Here is a 24,622-nt window from a genome sequence, read left to right as displayed (position 1 = left end):
CTCTGTGGGTGTCTCTCCATATAGATGTTCACATACACACAGACACAAACACACACTATTTTTAAACTGTTTTAACTGAATTGCATGGCATAGGTATTTGAGATCCAGGAGAATTCAGCCTTATCCATCCAAATCTGTGAATTGTGGTAAATAAAAGGAGGAGTCATTGGGAGACACAGAGAAGGCAGCTGAGTCTTAAAGTTGATTTTAGAGGCTCCCCTCACTATAGAGTTTAAAATGAAATATAAATTTGGGAGGCAGTTATAAATGTTTGGATCTGAATTTTTTGCCTGAGCCATCTTAATACCAAGGATTTACCTGTGTTCTCATTTTTTAAAAATGCTTTCTTATTTTAATTGCAAGGACTAAGCTAGAAACCTCCAAGGAATGTAAACTGAAGCTCCAGCATGAGACTATTATAAATACAATTAGAGAATAATATTGTCTTAAGCATGTGAAGATGACAGCAATGTTTTTACATTCACACCAGCTCATTGGGATTGTTTGGGGTAATAGCCTAGTTCTGACAATAATTAGGAAGACATATATATATATATATATATGTATATATATATATATATATATATATCTTTCTGCTTTATGAATATAACCAAACTATATACCATGGAAGCTATCTAGCACATTATTCAGTTTCTGGAAAGGATCTAACTAAACCCAAGGTCAAGTTTCATCTGGGAGACACTGATTTCTGGAGAGACCTTCAGTCAGTATTCATGTTCTTAGCATCTTTTAATACATAAACATTTGGCCACATTATGTGGCAACCACTTTGCGCAGTGCTTCTCACGAAGGAATTGGATCCCATACTAGGAGAAGCAGAGACTTTGGCTTACCATGGGATTTAGACCAGAGGAAAAAAAAAAAAAAAAAAAAAGTTGACGAAACTGAAAAATCTTAACTTAAAAAGCCAAGTTTGCATCAAACACTTTCAGTGAAACAGGAAATGCTCAAATGATAACAGGAATGATAAATGCTGAGAACAAGAAACATGGAAACAAACACATACACAAAACACCGGGGGACGGACTCATTGTCAAGTAATCTTTCAGGGCTTTTTCCATTGCTTGAACAATAAGCTTCTCCAGCACCTCAGTGCAATTCTTCCAGGGGCCGAATTTAGCCAAATGTACACGAGGGAGCCAATTAGCAAAGTGACTCAAGATCCCACTGTCAAATTTGTGTTGCCAACACTCCCAGCCTACAGATTCATTCCAGTAAATGAAGGGATGGAGTAATGCATATGCATATTTGGGACAATCTTATTTATGAATAATGAAAATTCATATTACCCCAAGCACCATGATGCATGAAAACATGGAGCTATTTGGCATTCCCTTCTGTCCTCTTTACTCCTGACTCTTAGACTTGACATCCAAGTACGTCTTAATTATTTGTTCCTCATCTTACAGAAGAAGATGAGTCCTAAAGAGATAGACTTAAAGCTGGAAGGACCCATACAGTTCCCTCGCTCCATCCTAGGAGGAAACTGAATTTCCAACAAGTTAAAATGATTGTCTATGGCCATTCAACAGATCATAAATGGCAGAAATGAGGATTTAACTGATTTTCTTAACTCCACAGCGGGTGTCCCTCCTTCTTTAATGCATCCACTCACTTCTCTTCTCCTCCCCTTCTAAACCAAAAAAGGGAGGATAGAGTCAACACCCAAATCTTTTCTCTATGTCTTAAAGTTACAAGGAGGGCTTCTAAAGACAGAATCCCTCGCTAATCCATCTAACACATAGTTACTGAACTGATTTTTCTAAAGAACTAAAGTCTGACCAAGTCATGCTCCTCTTCAATGAATTCCAGTGGCTCCCTGGGGCTTCCAGAATCAGATAGAAATTCCCCAATTTGGCGTTTCATGTTCTTTCCAATTAGACCCTAAACTCTAATTTCCAGTTTTCTTGCATATCGGTCCTCTCCTCACATCATAAAAGCCACTTTATCTCCTGTTTTGTTATCTATTATCCTTTATCCCTTGAATATATTTCTTCACTATAGTTTCCCAGAATCTCCAATTTTCTTAGAAGTACAACTCAACTACTACCTCCTAGAGTTTCCTAATGCCATTGGAGATTACCACTCCCCCCCCCCTCCCCTTCTATCTACTTTTTGTATATACCTATAAATATATCTGCCATCTCTCTGGAATAGACCATATGCTCCTTGTGGGAAAAAGATTGCTTTTCCTTTTGTCTTGATATACCCATGTCAGGTACATAGTAATAAATGCTTGAACTAACAGTCATGTCTCTCTTAACCATTATATTGAGCCAGCACTAATTAAGAGGTGAGTCGAAGTTTTGGGTTGTTTTTAAAAGTCCTTGTTGAGAGGGGCGATCCAAAGACTAAGCATTTGATTTTGCAATCCTAAAATTCAGAAAAAGCCATGAAAAGACTTCCTTTGGTAATGAGAAGGACTGGAATGACCAGCTCAGGGGGAGCAGCCCAGAGTAGGTACTTCCATCCAAAATGATACGTGATACACTCACTTTAGAGAGCAGACAGATGCGCGCCATATTGACAACTCTTGCCTCTGGTCTCTAATTCGTCAATGAGAGATCCGAGGCATATGTATCCCCTAATTACTTTTGGTGTTCTTTCCTTCCCTTCTTTTCCCCCAGTCACTCAACTTCCTCCCCAATGCAAGATAGTGGGAACATCAAACAGGATGCAAGACAATACAGAAATAAAGGTTTTCAACTTGTTCTTACTCTTACATTCTCCAAAATTCGTGGAACTGATTTCTCTCTCTCTTTCCCCCTTGCTCAATCCCGATGCAGGCGAAGGTGACATAGCTGTAATATTAATTTTACAGTTTTGCAAAACTTAATGTATCTGCTTTCTTGGAAGTTCATTTTAATTTAATTTTGATTGATAAAGGGAACATGCAGTTCAATTTTCACACATAGCACGGTAAAGGTCACAGCTACTTTGAATGTTAAATGACTTTGATGACACTGAATTAATTTGAAAAGAAATACTAGAGTTTCTCTCATAGTGTATGGCGTACGTGGGTGTTTGTATGTATGTACTTTCTTGCAGAGGTAGGAACCATTAAAGATACTCCAAAACAATGCAGGTCACAAATTTTGATCCACAAAATTTAGAAAAGCAAGGTTTATCCTTGAAGAATAAAAAATTATTCTAAGGGACTTTGGAGTAGATGTAGAATTGCAGAATTTTTTAATTTGGGGGGAACTTTTTGAAAAAAAAAAAAAAAAAAAAAAAAAGAATAAAACATAGGGGCCTCTAGGTGGCCCAGTAGATAGAGCACTAGCTCTGACTTACTTCAGGAGGATATGAATTCAAATGTGAATTCAAACACTTGAAACTTATTAGCGGTGTGGGCAAGTCATTCAATTTTAATCCATTCATGATTTTTCTAAGGTTTATCTAATTTTTTAAAAAGTCTCTTAAAATAGACTTGTTTATAGATATGCTTTCTTAGATAATGTACTTTGCGAGGGGGTTTGTTTGGCTGGGTTACAAGTTATCTTTTATGTGCAATCACAATTTCTCAATAGATTAAAACAATAGATTTCTTTCATTTATACTTGATTGTATTCCCCGAGAGGAACATTGAGCTAATGAAGAGAATCTCAAATCCCCGTTGGATGGGAACTGTCTCTCAGCTCAATGTCTCTTTTAGTGAACTCCTGATTATGGAAACCCAGCGTCTGCTGCAGATTTGGTCTAGTCTATAACTAGCAATAGGTAACAGATGTAATAGACATTAGAGCATCTTATAGGAGTGAATTCAGCAATTCTACACCTGTAGGCATGGGTCTCCTGGGTTTGAGCATGATTATAGTATTTTGTTAATATGAGAGCTTAAAGCATTTTTCTTCCTAACTACTTTGTCTCAAGGCAAAGTTTAGTATCCAGACACTTGATATGGACTGTTTTTCAAGTGGCATTAAAAACAAACATTCAAATAAACAAATAAACAAAAAAAAGTACATTTATTTGAAATAGTCCCAATTTTGTTTTCTAAGAGGAATTGACAAAATCGGTATAGGATTAGAAATGGAATCCAAATACTAAAGAGACAGCACATTTTCTCAAAAAGATTTCCAAAACTGCTTTATAGTGCTCATCTTTACTTTTAATTAAACATTTAAGCTCTTCAAAGGGATTCATTAACACATCTGCAATTCAGATTAATTCATTCTGTCACTGCTGTTTTGACAGATGGCCATATATAGGATATGGAATTTTGCAAAGCATCCAGGCCATGTGAGAAAATGTGATAGCAGATTGTGTTAATCTTCAAGCTAACTTTAATAATAAAATGAAATGTAGAAAGGCATCTTATAAAGTAAATTCTCAACAAAGAGAGGGATGATGTGTTACAATGACTGCACTGTTGCAGCAAATATCTTATTTCATGTAGTGTGCTTTGCACATTTTAAAGTCTGGGAATTTGGGGGGGAGAAGGGGAAACGGTCAAACCCAGGAGGTCCAGCGAATTCTAAACTGCATCCATAATCAAGGCCTGCTGGAAAGGGATGGCAGATATGGAACCACAATCGATCAAGGTAATATTCCCCAAGTAGACTAGAAGCTTGTGGGAGACAGGGAATGTTTTTATCCAGTGTGTTGCAAATAACATATGCTTAACAAGTTTCTCTTGCCTTGGAACAGAAGATAAGATCAAGATCTTTTCACTGGTAGGACTTTTTTTAAAATGACAAAAAATATTCAATTTTTCTAAATGACCGGTGGTGCTTATTCTATTAAATAAATCTCATCATGAAATCCAAGCATTATGGAAGCCATCATTATCACCTAAAGATATAGTCTCTGCTCATTAAGAAGGAAATATTCTTTTTTTGTTTTTGTTTTGTTTTGTTTTGTTTTCTGAGGCTGGGGTTAAGTGACTTGCCCAGAGTCACACAGCTAGGAAGTGTTAAGTGTCTGAGATCAAATTTGAACTCGGGTCCTCCTGAATTCAGGGCTGGTGCTCTATCCACTGCGCCCCCTAGCTGCCCCTCTTTTGTTTTTTTAACCACCCATTTTTTAAAGATTGCAAAGAAATGGAAGTGATTATTAGACTGGCATTGTTAACTCCAAAATGGATCCTTGCTTACTGTCATTGACACAAGTTCAAGAAAAAAGAAAGTTGTTAGTGACTTGGTCTTATTAATTTCTTTCTAAAAGAGAAGTACTTAGATTCCAAGTTTTAATGGGAATGTCATTTATAGATCATAGGAATCACAAAATGGGATTTTGCTTAAAAAAGCCATGTGATCTTATTTTACAAAAAAAAAAAAAAAAAAAGAGTCAGGGCTGACCCAGGTAGAACATTTCAAAGGTAGGATTCCAACCTATGTCCTCAGACCTCAAGTTCAGCACTCTTTCCACTATACTGTGTTTTTTGTTTTTGTTTTTTAATGGCACTGGAACTGTGAACTCAAACAAAAATGAACTCTTATCAATCCACCTGGCCCACTGCCAGCACTACACAGCACAATTTCCTTTCTGAGTGGATCATATACAGATGTACATCCACGTCTGTGTACTTTACAGACCAGGAATGAGGTCAGAGAAACAAGAGCTCCATCTTGATTGAAGTAGAGTCGTTCAATTGAAATGTGCCTCTTGAAATGGGGAGGTACAATTAATGAGGAAACTGAAGTTATAGTGAAATGACAGCTCCTTGAACCTTTCCTCTGAGTACTTCAGCTCACTGCTGACTGACCGAACACAGTAGTCATTGGAAAGCTTTCTGGTACTAAAATCAAAGAGGAATCTCTTATCTTCATCTGACTGTGGATATCTGAGCCCCTGACCTAGGATGATCTGCCGAGGATAAATGTGGATATTCAGTTTGAAAAAGAAAAAGACTTTGGGACAGGATAAGGGTTGGGGAAACAATAGCTGTCTTGAAACATGTGAAGGGTAGACAGAGGAGGAGGATTAGCTTGTTTTTTTTGTTCCTATGGGGTAAAAGCATTGGGTGGAAGTCCAAATGTTAACTGTTAACAAGTAGCATCATCAGAAAGTGGAAGGTAGTGGGCTCCTCTCTACTGGATGTCTTCATGCAGAGGATGAATTTGTTGGGAAAATTGTGGGGAGACTTTGTTGATCATGCTTTTGACTAGATGGCTGTTCCGACTCTAAAATTCCATGATTTTGATTTATTTTATTACCACAACAGTAATACTGAAAATGTGGTAATAAAATAAATCAAAATCATGGCATTGTGATTAAGAAGAAATCTTGAGGGTTTTTCTGCCTTCCCTTCCCAGGGCCACAAACAAGCCCATTTATCTCAAGGCATTGTCTAAAAAGTGGTTCCTAGGATGCGAGGCTCCCCCTCAGGGACCATCCCCTTCAACTCCTTCAGGATTTAGACAAGGTAAAAAAAGGTCCAGGGAGTCACCATTAGCCAAGATGGCAAAGGTATTATAAATGGTAGAGGCTGGATTAGAATCCAGCTCTTCCGACTCCAAATTGAGCAGTCCCCTCCATTGTAATGTCTATGAGGGGAAGGAAAGCAGTTTGTTTCTCTCCTCCTTCCTTTATCCAACGACTCTTTAGCTAGAAACTGGGAAAGGACATCAGCAGCATCTGCTTTTTGGTCCCAGATCTATACCAAAACAGGCGAAGGTGAGAATTTGGTATTTTATACTCACTTCAGCCTGTCCTAATCATGCAGAACTTCCAGTTACATCAAGGAGAACTAATTGAACACCTCCCTCTTAGGCTTTTTAGATTATCTTCTCATTCCTACCCAAAATGACTTCTCTTTCTGATTAATATTCTTCACAAATTGCCTTGTAATGACAAGAGAAATTAGAGTTAGGCAGCAGAGCCTGTGCCCTTGTTAAAAATCCTCTAGCATCTCCAGTGTGTGAGTCTGCTCCCTTCCTGGTACATGGGGACAAGCTAAGGCCACAGCGCCATGCCAAACACCCTTGTAAATAATGAAAGCAAAAGCTACTTACTGTAGCTATTGGTTTAGGGGATGATTAGAAGAATAGATAATGGCCTAAAATCTACTTGCATTTTGAAAAATCAAGAAGGCGCTAAGAAAGCATTTAATTTCTTCCCATTATCTTTGCAATCTAAGCCAATCACATTTATGTCCTATTGTATAGCACAGCTACTGCACAAGAAGAGTTTCTGAGCTCAGGGCACACGGTAATCTCCACTCAAGAAGGAATTAATGAGACAGCATCTCTTATCTTCAGGTTCTTTTAACTGAAGGGGGGAAAAATCCATTTTCATCCAGGCTCTTTTTTTTGAGCATCATCAATTTCTCTCTCTCTCTTTTGAACAGAAGACATAATTGAGTCCTTATAAACGTCCGGCAGATTCGACTTGCTGATCTCGGCAGCATTCAACTGCATACCTAATTTACATGCATCCATTTAGCAACCTGAAAACCCAATATTTTCAATAAATAGCGGAGAGGGGGTTTGTCGGGGACCTGGGCCGTCAAGGAACAGCCCCACTGCCGCCAGAATCACAAACAGAGAGATCTGCTCGGTACTCACGTCGGCTTTCATACATGCTCCTGGACTGAGCCCAGATTTTGAAGGGATCTGGCTTTTTCTGTCCAGAGCTGTCTATTTGGTCTGCTGCTGGGGCCTCAGCGGGAGGGAAGTCGGGCAGCGCCTGTGTGCTGTGGCTAGGGGAAGCCGTGTGTCCGCTCCGGTGGCTGGAGACGCTATGCTGAGAGCTGTTTTGGCTATCTTTCCTCTCCAGTGGTTGCTGTTGGAAAGGGAAAGAACAGAGGGTTATTATTGGTCTTCCGAGTGGGTGTCTGCCCATCATTTTCTCTTTGTTCAGCATTTCTGCATACACATATATAAATATATAAACAACATTTTGGCTTCCACCTTGCTACAGTTAATGCTGAATGCAGATAAATTCCTGGCAATGGGCAAACAGAGAGATGGGCAGGAAAAATGAAAGGATGGGATCGCAGAACTTACTAGGTAGGAAACAAATCAAATTTTCATTAGAGTTTCCTTACGTACCACGCAGGTTTGCAAAGAGAGGCATCTGCTTTAATAATATTACTTTGGAGACAGAAAGCTGCCAAAAAATATAATCAATGTTTTAAATTTAAGCCTGTAAAATCCAGGAAAAATGAGAGTAGGGCTCCAGTTGGACCCTCAGCTTGTTTTCATTGCCTGCATTTGACTAAAAACACTTGCCTACTTTTTTTTCCCTTATAAATGAATAGAGGTAGGCACTAGATCTGCCATTTCATTGATACAGGGATAAAGAAAATCCTTCTACCAAACAGAATTGTTTTCTTCTCTTAAACTCTTTTTTGTTTTTGGAGTTGGTATCAACTCTGAACTGCTGCTTTAGAGTTTCCTAGAGTACCAGAGTTCAAGTTAAACTAGCTCAATAAGCAAGTGCTCATTATGTACTAGGTACTATGCTAAGTAAGAAAGGTAAAGGCAGTCAATAAGGATTTATTAGGCACCTACATGAGCCAGATACTGTGCTAAGTTTGGGGGATACAAAGAAAGATGAAGCACAGCCAGTCAGTAAGCATTTATTAAGCACCATCATGAGCCAGGCACTGTGCTAAGTGCTGGGGATACAAAGAAAGATAAAGCACAACCAGTCAGTAAGTATTTATTAAGCACCCATCATGTGCCAGGCACTGTGCTAAGTGCTGGGGATACAAAGAAAGATGAAGCACAGCCAGTCAGTAAGCATTTATTAGGCACCCATCATGTACCAGGCACTGTGCTAAGTGCTGGGAATCCAAGGAAAGGCAAAAGACAGTCTGTATTCAGCTAGAGCCTAATGAGGGGGACAACATGCAATGCATGCAAACAACCATGAACAAACAAGATACAGACGGAAGAAACAGGAAGTAATCACAGAGGAAAGTCACTAGCATTACAAGGAACTGGGATGATCAAAAATGGGATTTTAGCTAGGAACTAAAGGAAGCCAGAGGAGGCAGAAGGCAGAGATGAGAGTGAAGAAATTGCCCAGCAGCACATTTCCAGTTGAAAAGGCAAGACTTTCCAGCTCAGTTCTGAGGACAGCTCTCTATTCACCATCATATATTGTTTTAAGAGGCATTAAGGACACACATCAGGACTTTAATTGTTGATAATTATAAAACAGGCACACTAGGTGCAATAGTTTCCCCCCACCAGAACACAGGGGTCGTAGAGCAAAGGTTTTATTTTGTCCTTCTATCCTTAGAGCTTAGAACATAGTAAGAATTTTTTAAAAAGACTATTGAGTTGAATGGAATTGACTACACCCAGGCCAGCATGATGTAATTACTGGAACTGATGCAAATAAAGAAAAAGGGATGTAGTAATAACAGGGCTGCTTTTTCCTAATCAATTAGGCTAGCATGAAATTTCACCTACCAACATTCTACCCTTCATCTAAAATGAAACCTCACATCCTCATTTGCTTTGCTTAAGGGGATTTCAACTTGGTTTGTCGAATCTATGATTTGCAATTACTGTTATAGAAGTCAGAGGTACAAATGGGATTAGGGAAGAGAGTTCTGCTTAAATTCCATTAGTGGGGAAATTCATTAAAGCCAAACCAGCAAAAGACCTATTTAGTCAAGGGCTTGCCCATTTTGAAAAAAAGCTCTTAACCTCAGAGGAAATGGAGAGAGGGGAAAAGGGGGCAGAGCAGATTGGAAGAAAACACGGGAGATGTTTATTCATTCAACAAGCATTTATCACCCCCTACCTCCGCTAAATTAATTGGTTACTTGGTACCTAATTTGTAGTGATTTATCTATGTATAATTAGACAGGGGACATTTTTTAGTTTAGTCTTTATAGTCAGTATCAAATGCATAGAGGATTCTAAATAAACATCTATTAAAGGAGTGTTAGAATCTCTTGGTTCCTTTTTCTAGGAAGGGGATCTTGGGAAATGTACATGTGCAAAATGGCCATCATATTCATCTTCTTCATGAATGGAACATTCATGACTTGAGATGGATCTCAGAGGTTATCTAGCCTGACAAGGGTAAACTGAGGCTCATTGATCTATCCCAGAGCAGACAGGATTTATAAGTAGCAAGGCCAGGACTTAAACTTAGAAGTGTGGCTCCAAGTTCACAATTCTTTTTTTTTTTTTTTTTTTTTTTTTTTCTGTAGCACATGGCCCTGATCCTGCCTGACCTGAGACCTCAGTGCCACTGGAAAATTCAATTTACCTGCAGTAAAATGAGAGTTATACTAGAGAGCATCAAAGCCTATGATCTTATGTAAAACAAAATTAGAAAGATAAATGCCCATAAACTAACTAGAAAGCATTTGGGGATTAGCAATGGTTCTATTTGCAGATTCATGGTTCCAGAACAGTTTTTGTTTTTTTAAGTCCTTTGAGCTAAAGTAGCTTCATCACCAATATTCATCTTATAGCTCTGAAAAATGAGCAAACCTCTTTTTGTCTGTCTTCCATTCTTTCCCCTAGGATACACAGAAACAGACACAGACACAGACACACACACACACACACACACACACACACACACACCCTCTGTCTCTGTCTCTCTTTTCCTTTCTCCTCTCCCATCCCCTCTCACACATCTTCTCTTCTTATATCTTCTCCTCTTTTCTGTTTCTCTCTTCTCTCCCTTTCCTTCTATTTTCCCTTCCCTTCCTCCCTTCTCTCCTCACTTTCTGTCTCTCTCCTCTCCTCTCTTTCTCCACTCTCCTTTTTTCTGTCTTTCTCTCCACTCCTCTTTTCAGTGTCTTTCCCTTTGTCTCTCTTTTCTCTATTTCCTCTTGTCTTCTGTTTCTCTGTCTTTCTCTTTCCCTCCCTCCCTCCTTGTCTCTTTCCTCTCCCCTCCTTTATTTCCTTTGTGTCTCCCCTCTCCTCTCCCTTCTTTTCCTCTCCTCTTCCATGCTTTCCTCTCCTCCCCTCTCTTCTCCTTCCCTCTCCTCTCTCCTCCCTCTCTCCTGTCCATGTCCACCATGCTTGCCAAGTCTCTTTGTCCCTGCTTCCTTGGATCCTGATAGCTGACTGCCATTTGAAGAGAAGAAACAACATGAAACCATCAGATTTTTTTTTTTTTTTTTTTTTTGCATCCTGAGCTCAATGAAAAGCTCACTTCACTAAGCTACAGAATTTCTTGGGAACTAAACCCAATTTCAATAATAATCAGCAGAGCGACTGATAGTAATATCGCTCTTCATGGTTTTCCAAGCCCTCTACACTCTTGATCTCATGCGAGCCTTTCAGCATCTCCGTGAGGGATTCTCTCTACAGAATGTATAGAGCTACAGGATTTTTGACCTAGAGTGGGAAGGGATCTCAGACACTAAGTTCAACTTTCCCATTTTACAGATTAGAAAACTGAGATTCAGGGAGGTTGAATGATTTGCCTGATATCACACAGGCAGTGTCAGAGAAGGGATTTGTAGAGACAGACATTAACTCTTTTCATCAAATCATGCTATTATAAAACAAGTGAGAAGTCACTTCCAAATCCAGGGCTTCCTGACGCGTCCAGTCTCTCCACTAACCTGTTTGAACATTTTCCTGTATATTCAACTGAAATTGGGATTTAGGGAAACAAGCCATTTAATTTTTGAAGCCAGCATGTCTTGGGAATTCACTAAGTTGCTGCTGGTCTTGGCTAGCCTGCTAGAGGGACAAGGAAGACAGTTATTGGGAAATGAAGGTGAGGTGAAAAAGCAGAAAAGATCAACAAAACTGAAATAAATAAATAAAAGCTTGAGGGAAAGGGAGAAAACCTTCTGAGATAGCATCCAGTTCTTCCTGAAACTGCATAGAAAAAGTTAATCCTTTCTCCAATTTAATTCCATCAAAATGTTTTAGAGAAGGGGCTCAGATCTGTCAACTACGGAATTGGGTCCCAACGTGGCTCAGTTTAGCAGTGGGCAAGCTAGGCCCTGGTGCTATATGATAAATGAGCGTGGAGAAGAAACTGATCATCTCAGTCTTAGCTGGAGGCTCTTTTTTGGTGTATTTTTCCTACAAAATAGTGCCTTCAGGGAGGAAATCAGGGTAACACCATAGAGGGTCGGGCCAAATGAAATAAATAAAATAACATGTCAATGGTTTTACAAAATTTTTTGTATATAAATGCCATTTATTATTGTAATTATTATCTTAATATCAGTTAAGACACCCCTCCTCCGAATCTTGTAAACAGTCACAGAGAATAAATCCTTTCCCATACCCTAGTTTATTTTATTTTTACTTAATAGTATTTTTTCAGTAACATATAAAGATAGCTTTCAACATTAATTTTTGTAAAACTTTTGAGTTCCAAATTATTCTCTCTCCCCCATCCCCAGGAACTTGGGATAAAGCCCGTTAACTACCTCTTGATAGAGAGGTGGTGGACTTAGGGTGCAGAAGGAGACATACAAATTTGGGGGCATGGACAATGTGGGAATTAGTTTCACTTGAGTATAACTATTTATTACATAGGTTTTCTTCCACTCAGCCCCCCATGAAACAGGAAAAAGAGAAAATAATTATTTTTAATAGATTTTTAAAAATTAAATTTCATTTAAAAACCAAGGGATGGGTGGTTGAGAAGCTGCAGCCCTGTTCCATCCCGATGCCTCTGAAGTCCAACCTGTCTCACTTTCAGAGAAAAATAACAGGCTCGGGAGTCTAACACCATTTATCCAGCTGGGGCTCATGAAGAGTGAATTAATCCCAGAGTTAAGTAATGGTGCCAGATGCCTTGGGCTCACCTTGCTGTTCCTGAGCACTGCAGTCAGGCTTTTTTCAAGAGCTCTAGTGATCAATCTTGCCTCACTTCTACTTTGTCAAGCAGAAGAGACAGGGCTAAACTTGAGATCACAACACCCAGGCTTAACTTATGACTTGAGTTCAAATTCTGGCTGCTCTGTCATGCTGCCCAAGCCTCAAATCTCTCTGGGTCTTAGTTTTCTAATCTGAGAAATGGACATCTTGGGTTTTATGATGTCTAAGATACCTTCCAGCACTAGGTCTGGAATCCTATGATCTTTTCCCTGGGGACAACTACTCTTTCACTCTCTTTTCAAAAGAAAATTTTGTATCACTCTGATCTCTAGCATCTTTCTCAATGAATCCTTTGGTCCATAACAGCTGATTTTTTTTTCTTTTGCATATCCATTCACATAAATGGCTTGGCAATATGATTAAATTAAATTAAATTTCTTGGGAGGTAAATACAATCTCAATAAACAACATAATAATGAGAGGCAGCTTGATATCATCAGCATTGTTTTATATGGAGCTTTCAAGTCTGCAAAGCACTTTAAAGATATCTCATTTGATCTTCACAACAACTCTATTAGGTGGGTGTTTTTATTATACACATTTTAGAGATGAAGAAACTGAGGCAGACATTTAGCCATTGTCTTGCCTGGGATCCTATGGCTCATCAATGTCAGAGGATTTGCCATCAAATTCTAGGAAAGCCAGCTTTCAGCATGATCTGAGCACAAGAGAAAAAACTATTCTCTAGAGCCAAATTTCAAGAAAGCTTTTCTTTGGTGGTTTGATTTCTCACTTCTCATCATCCTGCTCCCAGAGTGGTAAGTGGGTGTACTTGCTATCTGCAGGCAGTCATATGAAGCCACGGCCAGTTCTATCCCTGAACTAAGGCCTTGTTCCCTTTGAGAGAAAAGAGACCTGTGAGCTTCAGGTAAAGTATGCTGGATTGAATCCATTTTTCTACTCCAGTGTGGTATAGCCCTCCACCTCCTCAATAAAGGATTCATTTCAGGACTGCTTTCTAGATTATTATAGTTGCTTTATGGAGAGCTTGGCAAAGCAGCATTTCAGCCAAACTGTAGCTCTGTGTTCCTTCGAAGCTCCTTTTAAATTTTGCCCCGGGTTTGTGGAAAATAAAAATTAAATAACATCTCAAAGATGTGTCATAAAAACAGAGCCTGGGTGAGAATCCCACTGAGTAACATGTTCTGAGCTGCATGCCTTCCCCCACTCCCCCATTAAGAGTTTTCATGTAGATAGCCTCATTTCATTTTTTTAAAAATGGAACTCAATTAGGAAAATGACTTAATTTGAAAGCTTATTCTGTATTTAAGATCTTGTTAGAGATTCTGGCTTTCTAAAGACCCGATGCTATCTGCAAGGAGTCTGGAAGACTCAACACCCACCACTGATAAGACATGAATATGCTAATTGGTTAAGACATACTATCCCTACCAGGGTTAAGTGTCAAGAATCTTATACAAATAGAGGCCATATTTATACACCTCTCCAATAAAGGGCACTGTTTGCTATTTCAGGAGTCTGTAAAAGCTCCCAGGAGGTATGGCCTCTGGAGTATATCACTGGCCAAGCTCATCAGAAATAGCAGATCTTACCTTACTTTACATCCTCCCAAACTCCCTTTACTTACTTAGGATGTATTCTATATATAATAGTCTAAGTATGGGCAGAGGAGCCAGTTCATTTTTGTCTTTCTACCTCCTATGTCTAGCACAGATTCTGAGTCTCTGTACTTGTTCTAGAATGAGGAATTGGTCTGTTGATTCAGAGGCCTGAGGGACAAATTCAGAGGGAACAGTGATGGATATAAACTATGAAACTCTGGGTTCTTATCACCAGCTCTGAAACTTAGCTCTGAGTGAGCTTGTGGACCTCAGTTTTATCATCTCTAAAAGTGAAGGAGAATGGGTAGATGGCCTCTGAGGTCCTTTGCAGCTATACATCAATGAACCTATGCTTTGTCTGCTTAGTAATCAGCTCCAGTGAGGTCATGGAAGCTAGGGTGATATAAGGGAAAGAGAACAGGGGGAAGGATTGATGGGCTTGGTTCTAGAAGAACAGGGACTTCATGGATAGAAGAGCTAGACTAAATCCTCCTGAATCTCTACAAATGCTTCACAAATGAGAATTGCTACTATAATGGTCATTGTCATCAATATCATTATCATCATTATTATTAGTCAGGCTTTGGTAATAGCTGCTTTATTTCTCTGTGCCTCAGTTTCCTCACTGTAAACAAGGATACTGTAATCTTTGATCTCTAAGATCCCACCTGATTCTAATATTCTATGATCTGGAAAGAGAGGATCTCTCACATTAACCAGTATCAACAATAGAAAGATTAATTGTAACTATGCGAAGAACAGAAAGCCCCCAAACTGGGGGCAGATTTCTGTTCTTCAGTGGCCAAATTCAATGGGATATAATCTGTGGGAGAGAGAGTAACTGGTCTCACTTGGACAGCTTTACTGTTAAGTTTCCACATCTGTAAAACAGAGATAATAAAACTCACAATATCCACCTTAGTTGACTGTTATAAGGATCAAATGAATTAACTTAAATTTACTGATGTATATAAAATTGCATTGCAAACTTTACAGCATCATGGGAATGTTAGCTATCATTACAAGTATTATTTGTTTTTTTGAATGGGATTTATGATTTTATTCCAGGAAACACTTAGGGAGCTCTCTCCTTCTACCAAGAAATCCAGTGCATTTCCAAAGATCAAATCATGACGGCTCTGCAACTTCTGGTCTTGGGGAATTCTCTAGAGCTCCAAGGATCCGATGGCTTCCCAGAATCACATGGCCAGCAGAGTAAGGACCTGACACCATGAGAGGCTATCTATCCACTACTGTAGATACTACTGTGCCACAATGGTGGGAGCATTACTGCTATTATTATAATGATTGTTGTAATTACTCCCTGTTCTCTGGGAGAATAGTCAAATAAGAAAAAGGGACAAGGGGAAAAATCAGCTTATCAGTATTTTACTGAGTGCTTTACAAATGGAAATATCTATAATGTGAACTGAAAATATTTGCTCTAAAAATCAAATGAATATAGACAGCACTTAGAAACCTAAACGATAAAAAGAATTAGTATGGCACAAATATGACAAATCGATCCATTTTAAAGCAAAATTGTGAATCGATTTGTCATTTGTAGGCCACATTATTTCTTGTTGACTTACTCGCTGAGGCCTCAGTCTACAACAGATCTTGACATTATATTCAGGGAAGCAAACAATCACACACACACACATACACAAAACAACAAACCACTGATGTATTGGTAATTAGGCCCCTGGGTCACCAAAGATTGAGTGGAAAAAAGGAGCTGTCCAAGCTCTACAACAAGAAGAGACTTTTTTGCCCTTGCTTATCTTGGCTGAATGCAAACTTTACTGTTTACTAAATGTGTGGTCATCAACTTCATCTTCAGATGTTGTTGAATACTTTCTGTTGTGTCCTATTTGAGTTTCCTTGGCAGAGAGATTAGATTGATTTGCCATTCCCTTCTCCAGTTCATTTTATAGATGAGGGAACTGAGACAAACAGGATGAAGTGACTAGCTCAGGGTCACAAAGCTACAAAGTATCTGAGACTGGATTTGAACTCAGATCCTTCTGATTGTGTTGGTGCTCTATCCACCTTTCACAGTTTTCAGAAGACTTATTTATAAACTATAATAACAACAAAACTTTGACCCCATAGAGAGTCAAATCTTTACAGACTTTAAAGTACTACATCAATTAAAGTTGTAATAATTTACTCTGGGTGTATCCATCTTTTTTATGAATAATCAGAGAAATAATTGTTTGCATTCATATAGTGCTTAAAGGTTGATAAAGAATTTTATATGCATTAGTCATCTGCAGATTTAAAAATGACACTTAGGGGATCCTGATTATCACTGAGGAAGAAAGGATAAAAGTTGACTTGAACGTGTATTTTAGTTCTTGGAAGTGGACAGAATTCTTGGAAGAGCCAACCAAACCACGAAAAATGTCTCTAGGTTTTCAAGAAAACAGAAAATAGAAGTGATTGGCATTCAATAGCTTTCAAGCTTTTTTATATTCCCTAAACCACTGGAACCTCTGTTAAACCTTGACCTGAACTAATTTTACATGACACTGGACCCTCCATTGAATGTCTACCTTCCAAAGGATTGAAGAGAAAAAAAAAAAATAACCCCAACAGCTAGTAAAAACCCAACCCCCTCAAATTGTTATTGTTATATCTTTTAAGTAATACAGAGAAGTGGGGGAGAAGGAGTGAGGAAGAGAAATCATGATTAACTAATAAAAATCATTTTGGATTATTTGGGGATTTCCATTTCTCATCCTTCACTAATTTGTGATTGAACAGGGAAGAGTACAAGGGAATTAGAATGTTAAAAAATAAGTTTCTGGTCAAGGGGACTGATTCAGGTGAAGGAAAAATCATGGAAATCCATGAAATCGACTTGCTTTTGTTTCTGCCATTCATTAAAACAAATCAAGGGCTTCACTCAAATCACCTGGAACATAATAAATGTTCTTGTGACACTAACAGTGGCCTGGGTGAGGACCCAAACCACAAATCCAATGCTTAGAACTGAATTCAGCAAGTAAAATCCCTTATTAAGAGAAAGCTACAGGAAGTGTCTGGGTGGGGAAAAAGCAGATCAAAGAGGCAGGCTTTTCTGATCTCATCAAAATCTCTAAATTATTGAAAATATGATGAAAAAAGCTCATGCACAGGGAACACTGCTTCTGTGCTCTCAAACCAACATGCTGTCAGAGGTTTGTGAGCCATAATGGAGAGTCAGTGGGAGCCAGATTCACGAGGCTCAGTGAGGTCTGCTGTTCTGGACTTGGGGGAAGGAAAGTCTAGCTCTGGGGCCACGATTGAGTCACTCAGACTCTCTGGGACTCATCTGCTTCATCTATAAAATGACAGGGTTTGTGCGAGACAATCGCTCAAGTTTCTTGCAGTTCAAGATCTATGATCCTTATAAAGAGTTCTGACATGATTCTAGGCTATTCAATCATGTGGTCTCTAGCTGTGATTGGTCGAATTGTCCTTTCACTGGCCTCCATATATTCTGACAACCATTATCTCAATGTTCATGAATCATCAGGAAAGAAAAAAAACCCAAACTCTCAAACCACCAAGTCCAAAATTCTTTTTTTTTTTTTTTTTTTTTTTTTTTTTCATTTTATAAGTTAAGTACACAAAGTAAAAAAAAAAAATATCAGGGAACTGGGATGTGGCACTGAAACAGACGTCCTCCCACAAAGTGCTCCCCTCATCCTGGATGACAAGGGCACCATACAGGGCACCTGCTAATTTTCCTTGAAGGGAGAATTATAAGACAGCTGCCAGGGTAGATGAGAGGAAAGAGGCATGATGACAAGAACCATCTTAAAACAGACACAATGGCCAAGGGAGGACCTGTTCTTGGCAGTCTCTCCCTTCTCTAGACCAACAAGAGTGCACCCTTCCAGCCTGTGGTGACTAAGAGCCAGCCGAGTGAGACAAAGCAACGAAGGCGACTTTTTCCAGAACTACGACCGGAGCTACTGGCTTGCTATTAAGGACATCACTTTCACAAAAGGAGACTGGCCTTAATGAGCCCCAGCTCTCCACCAGTTGGACCTTCTCTGGATACAGAGTTAGAGACACCAGAGGACTTTCTGAGGAGCAGAAGCATGCAAATGAGCTCCCATGGATCACTTAGACAAGGCAGAGGCTGAGCCAGCTGCAAAATGAAGAGGAGTGCATTCTCCCCAATATCTCTGAATCGCTCCCGTTTTGAATCTGCTCATTACTGTTCTGAATCATCAATATAGGATCCCTAGTATCACGATGAGCTACTTGGCCAGAGAAAATTTGGTAGGTGGAGGCTCAGGAAGCCTGGGCTTTGCCCACATGTTTTCTCAGACCCGTTTCTATTTTACTGGAGGCCAAATTAGTCTCAGCCTGTGACAGGGATAATGCACTCTCCCACACCCACTCATGCACACGCACACACGCGCTCTCTCTCTCTCTCTCTCTCTCTCTCTCACACACACACACACACACACACACACACACACACACACACACACACACAACCCGCTGGGGCATTTCTGTGATTTGAGTGTGAGCACAGAGCGGCACTTCTGGGACTCCACATTAATGCAAGCTGACAGTGGTAGCGGCCCCAAGTCACGTGCCTTTAATCAGCACTGCTCCCAGCCACTGGAATTGCATTAATTATAACGGGGATTTTTTTTTCCCCCTTTTCCTTAGGCGAGAACTAGAACTTATAGAGAAGCTTAAGAAAGCAGGAGCCTCCCTCTAGTTTTCTTAAGGAATCTCCCCTTCTTGTAGCTCCCACAGCCACCACCCCCTTTCTCAAGGAGCTCTTTCAGACAGGTGGAACAAAACGAGTTATAGATGTGTAAGCTGGCAACAGCCCCTTTGCAAAGTTTTAGAGCTTCTTAGAGGCTAGAATAGTCCTGAATGTGCCCATCTAAGCTTTCTAAACCAGTTTTTATGCTCATCTCATCCTTATTTTCATGAAATAGGAAGCCTTTCCTCCCTCATTAATTTGCAGAAGCAAAAAACAGAGTTTCCAATTTTTAGTTTTAAAGGAGCCTCTAAATTTGTTTCTATAAGAGCCAGTCTTTCACCATCAAGCTCTCCATTCTAACCTCTAAGCTATTAGCTAACCTATCAACTAGGTAAGGTTTCTAAAAGGAATCAGGATGAGAAGGGACAGCAAAATATTGATTGATTGTGTGTGTGTGTGTGTGTGTGTGTGTGTGTGTGTGTGTGTGTGTGTGAGAGAGAGAGAGAGAGAGAGAGAGAGAGACAGAGACAGAGACAGAGAGACAGAGAGACAGAGAGACAGAGACAGAGAGAGAGAGAGACAGAGAGACAGAGAGAGAGAGGGAGAGAGACAGAGAGAGAGAGAGAGAGAGACAGAGAGAGAGAGAGAGAGAGAGAGAGAGAGAGAGAGACAGAGACAGAGACAGAGACAGAGACAGAGACAAAGACAGAGAGAGAGAGAGAGAAACAGAGAGACAGAGACAGAGAGAGAGAGAGAGAGAGAGAGAGAGAGAGAGAGAGAGAGAGAGAGAGACAGAGACAGAGAGAGAGAGAGACAGAGAGAAGAATAGACATGAGAGTCAGAAAGTCAGACAGACAAAGACAGAGACAGAGATGGGGGGGAGAGAGAAAAGAGAGAGACAGAAGAAGAGAGAAAGAGATGGGGGAGAGAGACATAGGAGGGAGAAAGAGACATAGGGGAGGAAAGAGAAATGAGAGAGGGGGAGAGAGAGAAAAAAAACAGACAGAGAGAGACAGAGACAGAGACAGAGACAGAGAGACAGAGAGATAGAGATAGAGAGTTTAAAGAATCATACACCTGCAATATAATCCTGCTAAAATCTCTAGGAAACAACAAAGGCTGCCCTCCCCAGCAAGGAAACGTCTTCCTCTCGTGGCTCAGATAGCCCACGCTTTAGACCAACACGGAGATCCAGGCACAGCAGTGGGGTTCTTTCTTAAGCATGCATGCTTTATATTTTGTAAATAATTCATCACCTGGTGCACAGAAAAAGCGAGGGGATGGAGAATAGGAATATCAGAGGGTAGGAAGACCCGCTAGGGTGGAATGCTATGGAGAACTAAGGTGGAGCCTCTTTCAAAGGAAACAATGACATTTATTTCAAGTTAAAACAGCTGAGAAAGTCACCTACTGAAACAGTTGGGGCTTTTTTTTTTCTTTAAATGCCTTTTTAAAAATGTTCAAACATGCTTTCACGGGGCTGTTGTAGATGCCCACAAATCAGTCTGCAATTTTAGACAATCCTTGCTGCACCAAAACGGACACCCAGAACTTAATGATTCCAACATTTGCTCTTGGATCCCCCACCCACCACAAAGCATCGTTCACAAAACGAAGCCCCAAACCGAGCCATCCACAGCCCTCTTCCCCCCAACCACCACCCAGAAAAATCCCAGAGTAGAGATGAAAAGTCCTTACCGACTTTGGGCTCCTCTTTGGGACTGGCAGTCCTGAAAAAATGGCAACAAGGAAAAATAATCATTAGCATGTAAATGGTACCTTTTCCTTAAAGAAAAATCCCCAGTGGATCAATGTAACATAGCCATCTGCAGAGTTATGTCAGATTCCTCTCTGGCATTGGAGTTACCGGTCTGTTCATATCGAATCAAAGCAAGCGAAGAGAGAGAGGGAGAGAGAGGCAGGAAGATCTGTCTGCATTAGCTATGCTGACTTGTGCTGCAGCAGCCTGGAGGCTGGGGAAAGAAATTCACAGACCTCAGCGGCCTGGGAAATTGAACACTTGGACAGAATCTCAAATGCTCCCCTGGATTAAGAGAGACTTAACTTACAATTAAGCCCCGGATATTCCCTTTTGACGCGATCTGCTTGTCAATTCTATCACACCAATCAGGATGGCGGGAGAAAAACATGTTTGTTTTTTAAAAAAGAAGCACACGCTAAAATGGACCCTCTTAAAATGCATTTCTCTCTGGGCATCGCACATGCACGTCTGCCTCGGATGAGCGGTATAGCCTGGGCACCCAAACGAAGGCAGATAATGTTTCACTAGCACACAAAACTAATTTGTGAACACAACCCCAAGTTTACTCAAAGTCTACGCTGGGGAGCCAAGCCCTCGCTGGATATCAGCACATGCTTTATTGCCGTCAGTCACCCAACTGATTCAAATGATTCTGCTTAAGAAGAACTCTGGCTGCAAGTGAATCTTGAGAGAGAAACAGTTTAGGAGTGAGATAGGGAACTTGCACGGACACTGGCCAGGAACGAATAATTTAAATGGAGGGATGTAAAGAAAGGAGAGAAGGAGCTGGTCCTGGTAAAAGATCTGGCCACATCACACTGACATGGCAGACATAATTGAAAGGGGATGATACCCCTTACATGAAGGAGTAACATCAGCCAGCCAGTACCATTTATTTAAGCACGTAATATGTGCCATGATATGAGAGGCAAACTTAAAAAAATCTGACTTAATACTTGATTAGAGAAATCATCTGAAGAAAGAAATGATGATTTAATGGGAAAAAAGGGGGGGGGGGGTATTAAACATTTACTATGTGTCAGACACCAAGCTAAACTCAGAGGATATAAATAGGAAAAGCAAGAGACGTCCAGCCCTCAAAAAGGTGACATTTTAATAAGAGTTTTTTTTTTAATAAAGGAATATTATATTTAAATAAATTACATCAACACAGAGGCCAGCTGACGGCTCTTACCACAGGTATGATAATTTGGTTGAGAAAAGAGATGAAAAATGAAGTCAAGTGGTACACTGCTGGAAGACCTGGATTTGAATCCTGTTTTACTAGCTGTATAACCAATAGGCGAGTCATTTAACCTCTGCCTCAGTTTCCTCAACTATACAATAGGGATGATAACAGTACCAAACTCAGGTATGGTGCAAGAACCAAATGAGATAGTATTTGTAAAATGCTTAGCACATAGTAGGCACTTCACAAATGTTTATCTGTTTCTTTCTTAGCACTTGAAAAGCAATGATTTGTGCTCGGGGGGCCTTTTCGAGCTGGGGTACAAAATCTCAATGCAGATGATGTCTATGGAACACACAGGACGCATTTTTAAAAAGCTGAATAATTTGGCTTTGGAAACTTCAACTTTCTTTTTTAGAAAATGATTCATGGTCCCCCTTATGTAGCATGATGAGCCCAATTCTTCTGTGCTAAACTGTGAATTAGACTAACTATAACACAAATGACACACACACAGACTGAAGTAGGAACATGAAAAGAAAGACATTTAGCTGACCATTCCCAATGACATCTGCTTCAAACTCAGCACAACAGTAATGCTGCCTCCCAGCATCCCTTCCTTCTAAAAGCTACACCCTGTTGGATCATCCAAAAGTTCACTATGTAACCTGAGGGAGGCAGCCTGCTACAGAAGCAGCAGACCTTGGATAAATAGTTTCCATTTCTTCATGATTAAAAGGAGGGGGGTTGGAGTAAATATCCCCAGTTTCTTCCAACACTTCCTCCTGAGACATGATTTTCAGGCTCCTCACTATACTAGCTGCTTTCCTCTGGATGAAACACAATAGCTGGGAGAGAGCTCAGCTCAGTACTTATTGATTATGGATAGAGACCCATTACTGGCCCACCCTTGTACACCTTAAGATACTACAAATGTTAGTTTTGGTCCAGGTTTATGATGTCATTGGTATATGGAACTTTGAGTATGGAAATTTCCTCTACCAAGAAAAGTTCCTCTACCACTCAGAGGACTATGGGATCACATATAGAGAGTTAGAGGGAAACCCAGAGGCTATGAAATCCAGTCCTCTAATTCTTTGCTCTTGTTGTTGAGTCCTTTCATTTCCAGTCATGTTCAACTCTCCCTGATCCCATTTGGGGTTTTCCTGGCAAAGATAATGGATAACCACTCCAGTATCTTTTCCACTTCCTTCTCTGACTCCTGAGGTCAGACTTAAATTCACAAGGATGACTTTTTCTGATCGCAAGCCTGACATTCTATCCGCTGTGCTACCTAGCTGCTTCTAATTTTATACTGGAGGAAATTGAGGCAGAGTTTACTGACTTGCCCAGGGTTACACAGCTGCTGAGTATCTGAGATCACATTTGAACTCAGAACTACATAAAAATTAGAAATTCGAAAAGGATAACTTTGGGAGATTATAGGCTCCCCTTACTTACATATCTTCCACCAGACCACTTAATAACACATTATAGATGATGCTAAAGATGAGATTTCTTTCAAGAAGAGTTGGAGTTCATGGTTATTAAGGTCCTTTCCTACTCTGAAATTCTCTGATTAAGTTCTTAGTTATCGGAGACATTGAAATATTGAATGATCCTTAAGGTTTCCCAGCTATTACAGGCTATAAACCTTCTTCTAACCCACATCTTCTGGACACCATGCTGCCCCTTTGCTGTTTCTATGGTAGCCGTTCTTATTATTTTTATGAAAAGAGGAAACCTCTATTTTAGGAGTAAGACCATTCTGTATGACTTATGCTAGTGATTACAATCCAGGTAGAAAGGAATAAAAGAGCACCTGTTTGAAGGACTAAGTTGGTTCATTCAGAAACAAACACAGAAAAGACAGATTCTATGCTTCCATTGGCTTTTTAGAATCTAAAGAGAAATGTCACTACAAAGATGTTTCAAAGTGCTTCCAAAGAGAGACATGTGTTCAAAGAACAGTCAATTATTTAGTGTCAAAAGGAGGGAGATTTTATCAGTTTGTTCTACTGAGAACTTCCACTATCTTTTTTACCATCTTAGTAGACTTTTGCCCTGAGTTGGTGTGGCTGAAAAATACTTCAGCTAGGGGAGAAAGTAGAAAGGCCGCCACTTTCTGGTGATTACAGAGTCGGAAGGCCAATGCTGGCCCCTATTACAGACCTCTCATTTGGTAGTGCTTGGGAAAGTTTGCTCACCATTAGCCTAGTCCCTGAGATCTCAGGATGACCTGAGCAGACAGGGTGGTTTGGTCAAAGGGATGTATTTTGGAGTTAAGAGATTATGGATTCAAATACTGGCCTGGCCAATGACTAGGTATGACCTTAAACAAACTGATTAAGCTTCAGTTTCCTAACTGTAAGTGAAAAGAATTGGACTAATTGGCCTCTAAAGTCCTTTCCACCTGTAAGTCTGTCAACCAAAAAGCCATTATTAAGTGATCATCATGTGTCAGGCAATGGGTATACAAAGACAAAAATGAAGTAGGGATAACCCTCAAGAAGTTCATATCATTCTCATTGCTATCAATATCATCAACATCATCATGACTATGATCAACATCATCAACTTTGTCATCATCAACACACA

General features: G+C 39.9%; 1 protein-coding gene across 18 annotated transcripts in view; it reads right to left on the bottom strand.

The window, feature by feature from the left end:
* MAGI1 (membrane associated guanylate kinase, WW and PDZ domain containing 1) overlaps nucleotides 1–24,622 on the bottom strand; it is a 696,381-nt gene that overhangs the window by 30,412 nt on the left and 641,347 nt on the right. For 12 of the 18 annotated variants that reach the window (XM_074284174.1, XM_074284160.1, XM_074284171.1 and 9 more), the window contains 3 exons: nucleotides 20,772–20,803; nucleotides 7,530–7,746; nucleotides 2,739–2,822 (listed from right to left, as the gene is read on the bottom strand). In XM_074284174.1, coding sequence (XP_074140275.1) covers nucleotides 2,739–2,822; nucleotides 7,530–7,746; nucleotides 20,772–20,803 — 333 coding nt within the window. The remainder of the gene's footprint in view (nucleotides 1–2,738; nucleotides 2,823–7,529; nucleotides 7,747–20,771; nucleotides 20,804–24,622) is intronic. The other 6 variants (XM_074284165.1, XM_074284166.1, XM_074284167.1 and 3 more) reach the window with 2 other exon arrangements.

Source organism: Sminthopsis crassicaudata, chromosome 1 (genome assembly GCF_048593235.1).
Source record: "Sminthopsis crassicaudata isolate SCR6 chromosome 1, ASM4859323v1, whole genome shotgun sequence".
Classification (NCBI taxonomy): Eukaryota; Metazoa; Chordata; class Mammalia; order Dasyuromorphia; family Dasyuridae; genus Sminthopsis; species Sminthopsis crassicaudata.
The sequence above is the reverse complement of the archived record's forward strand: the minus strand, read 5'-3'. Positions and strand labels throughout refer to the sequence as shown.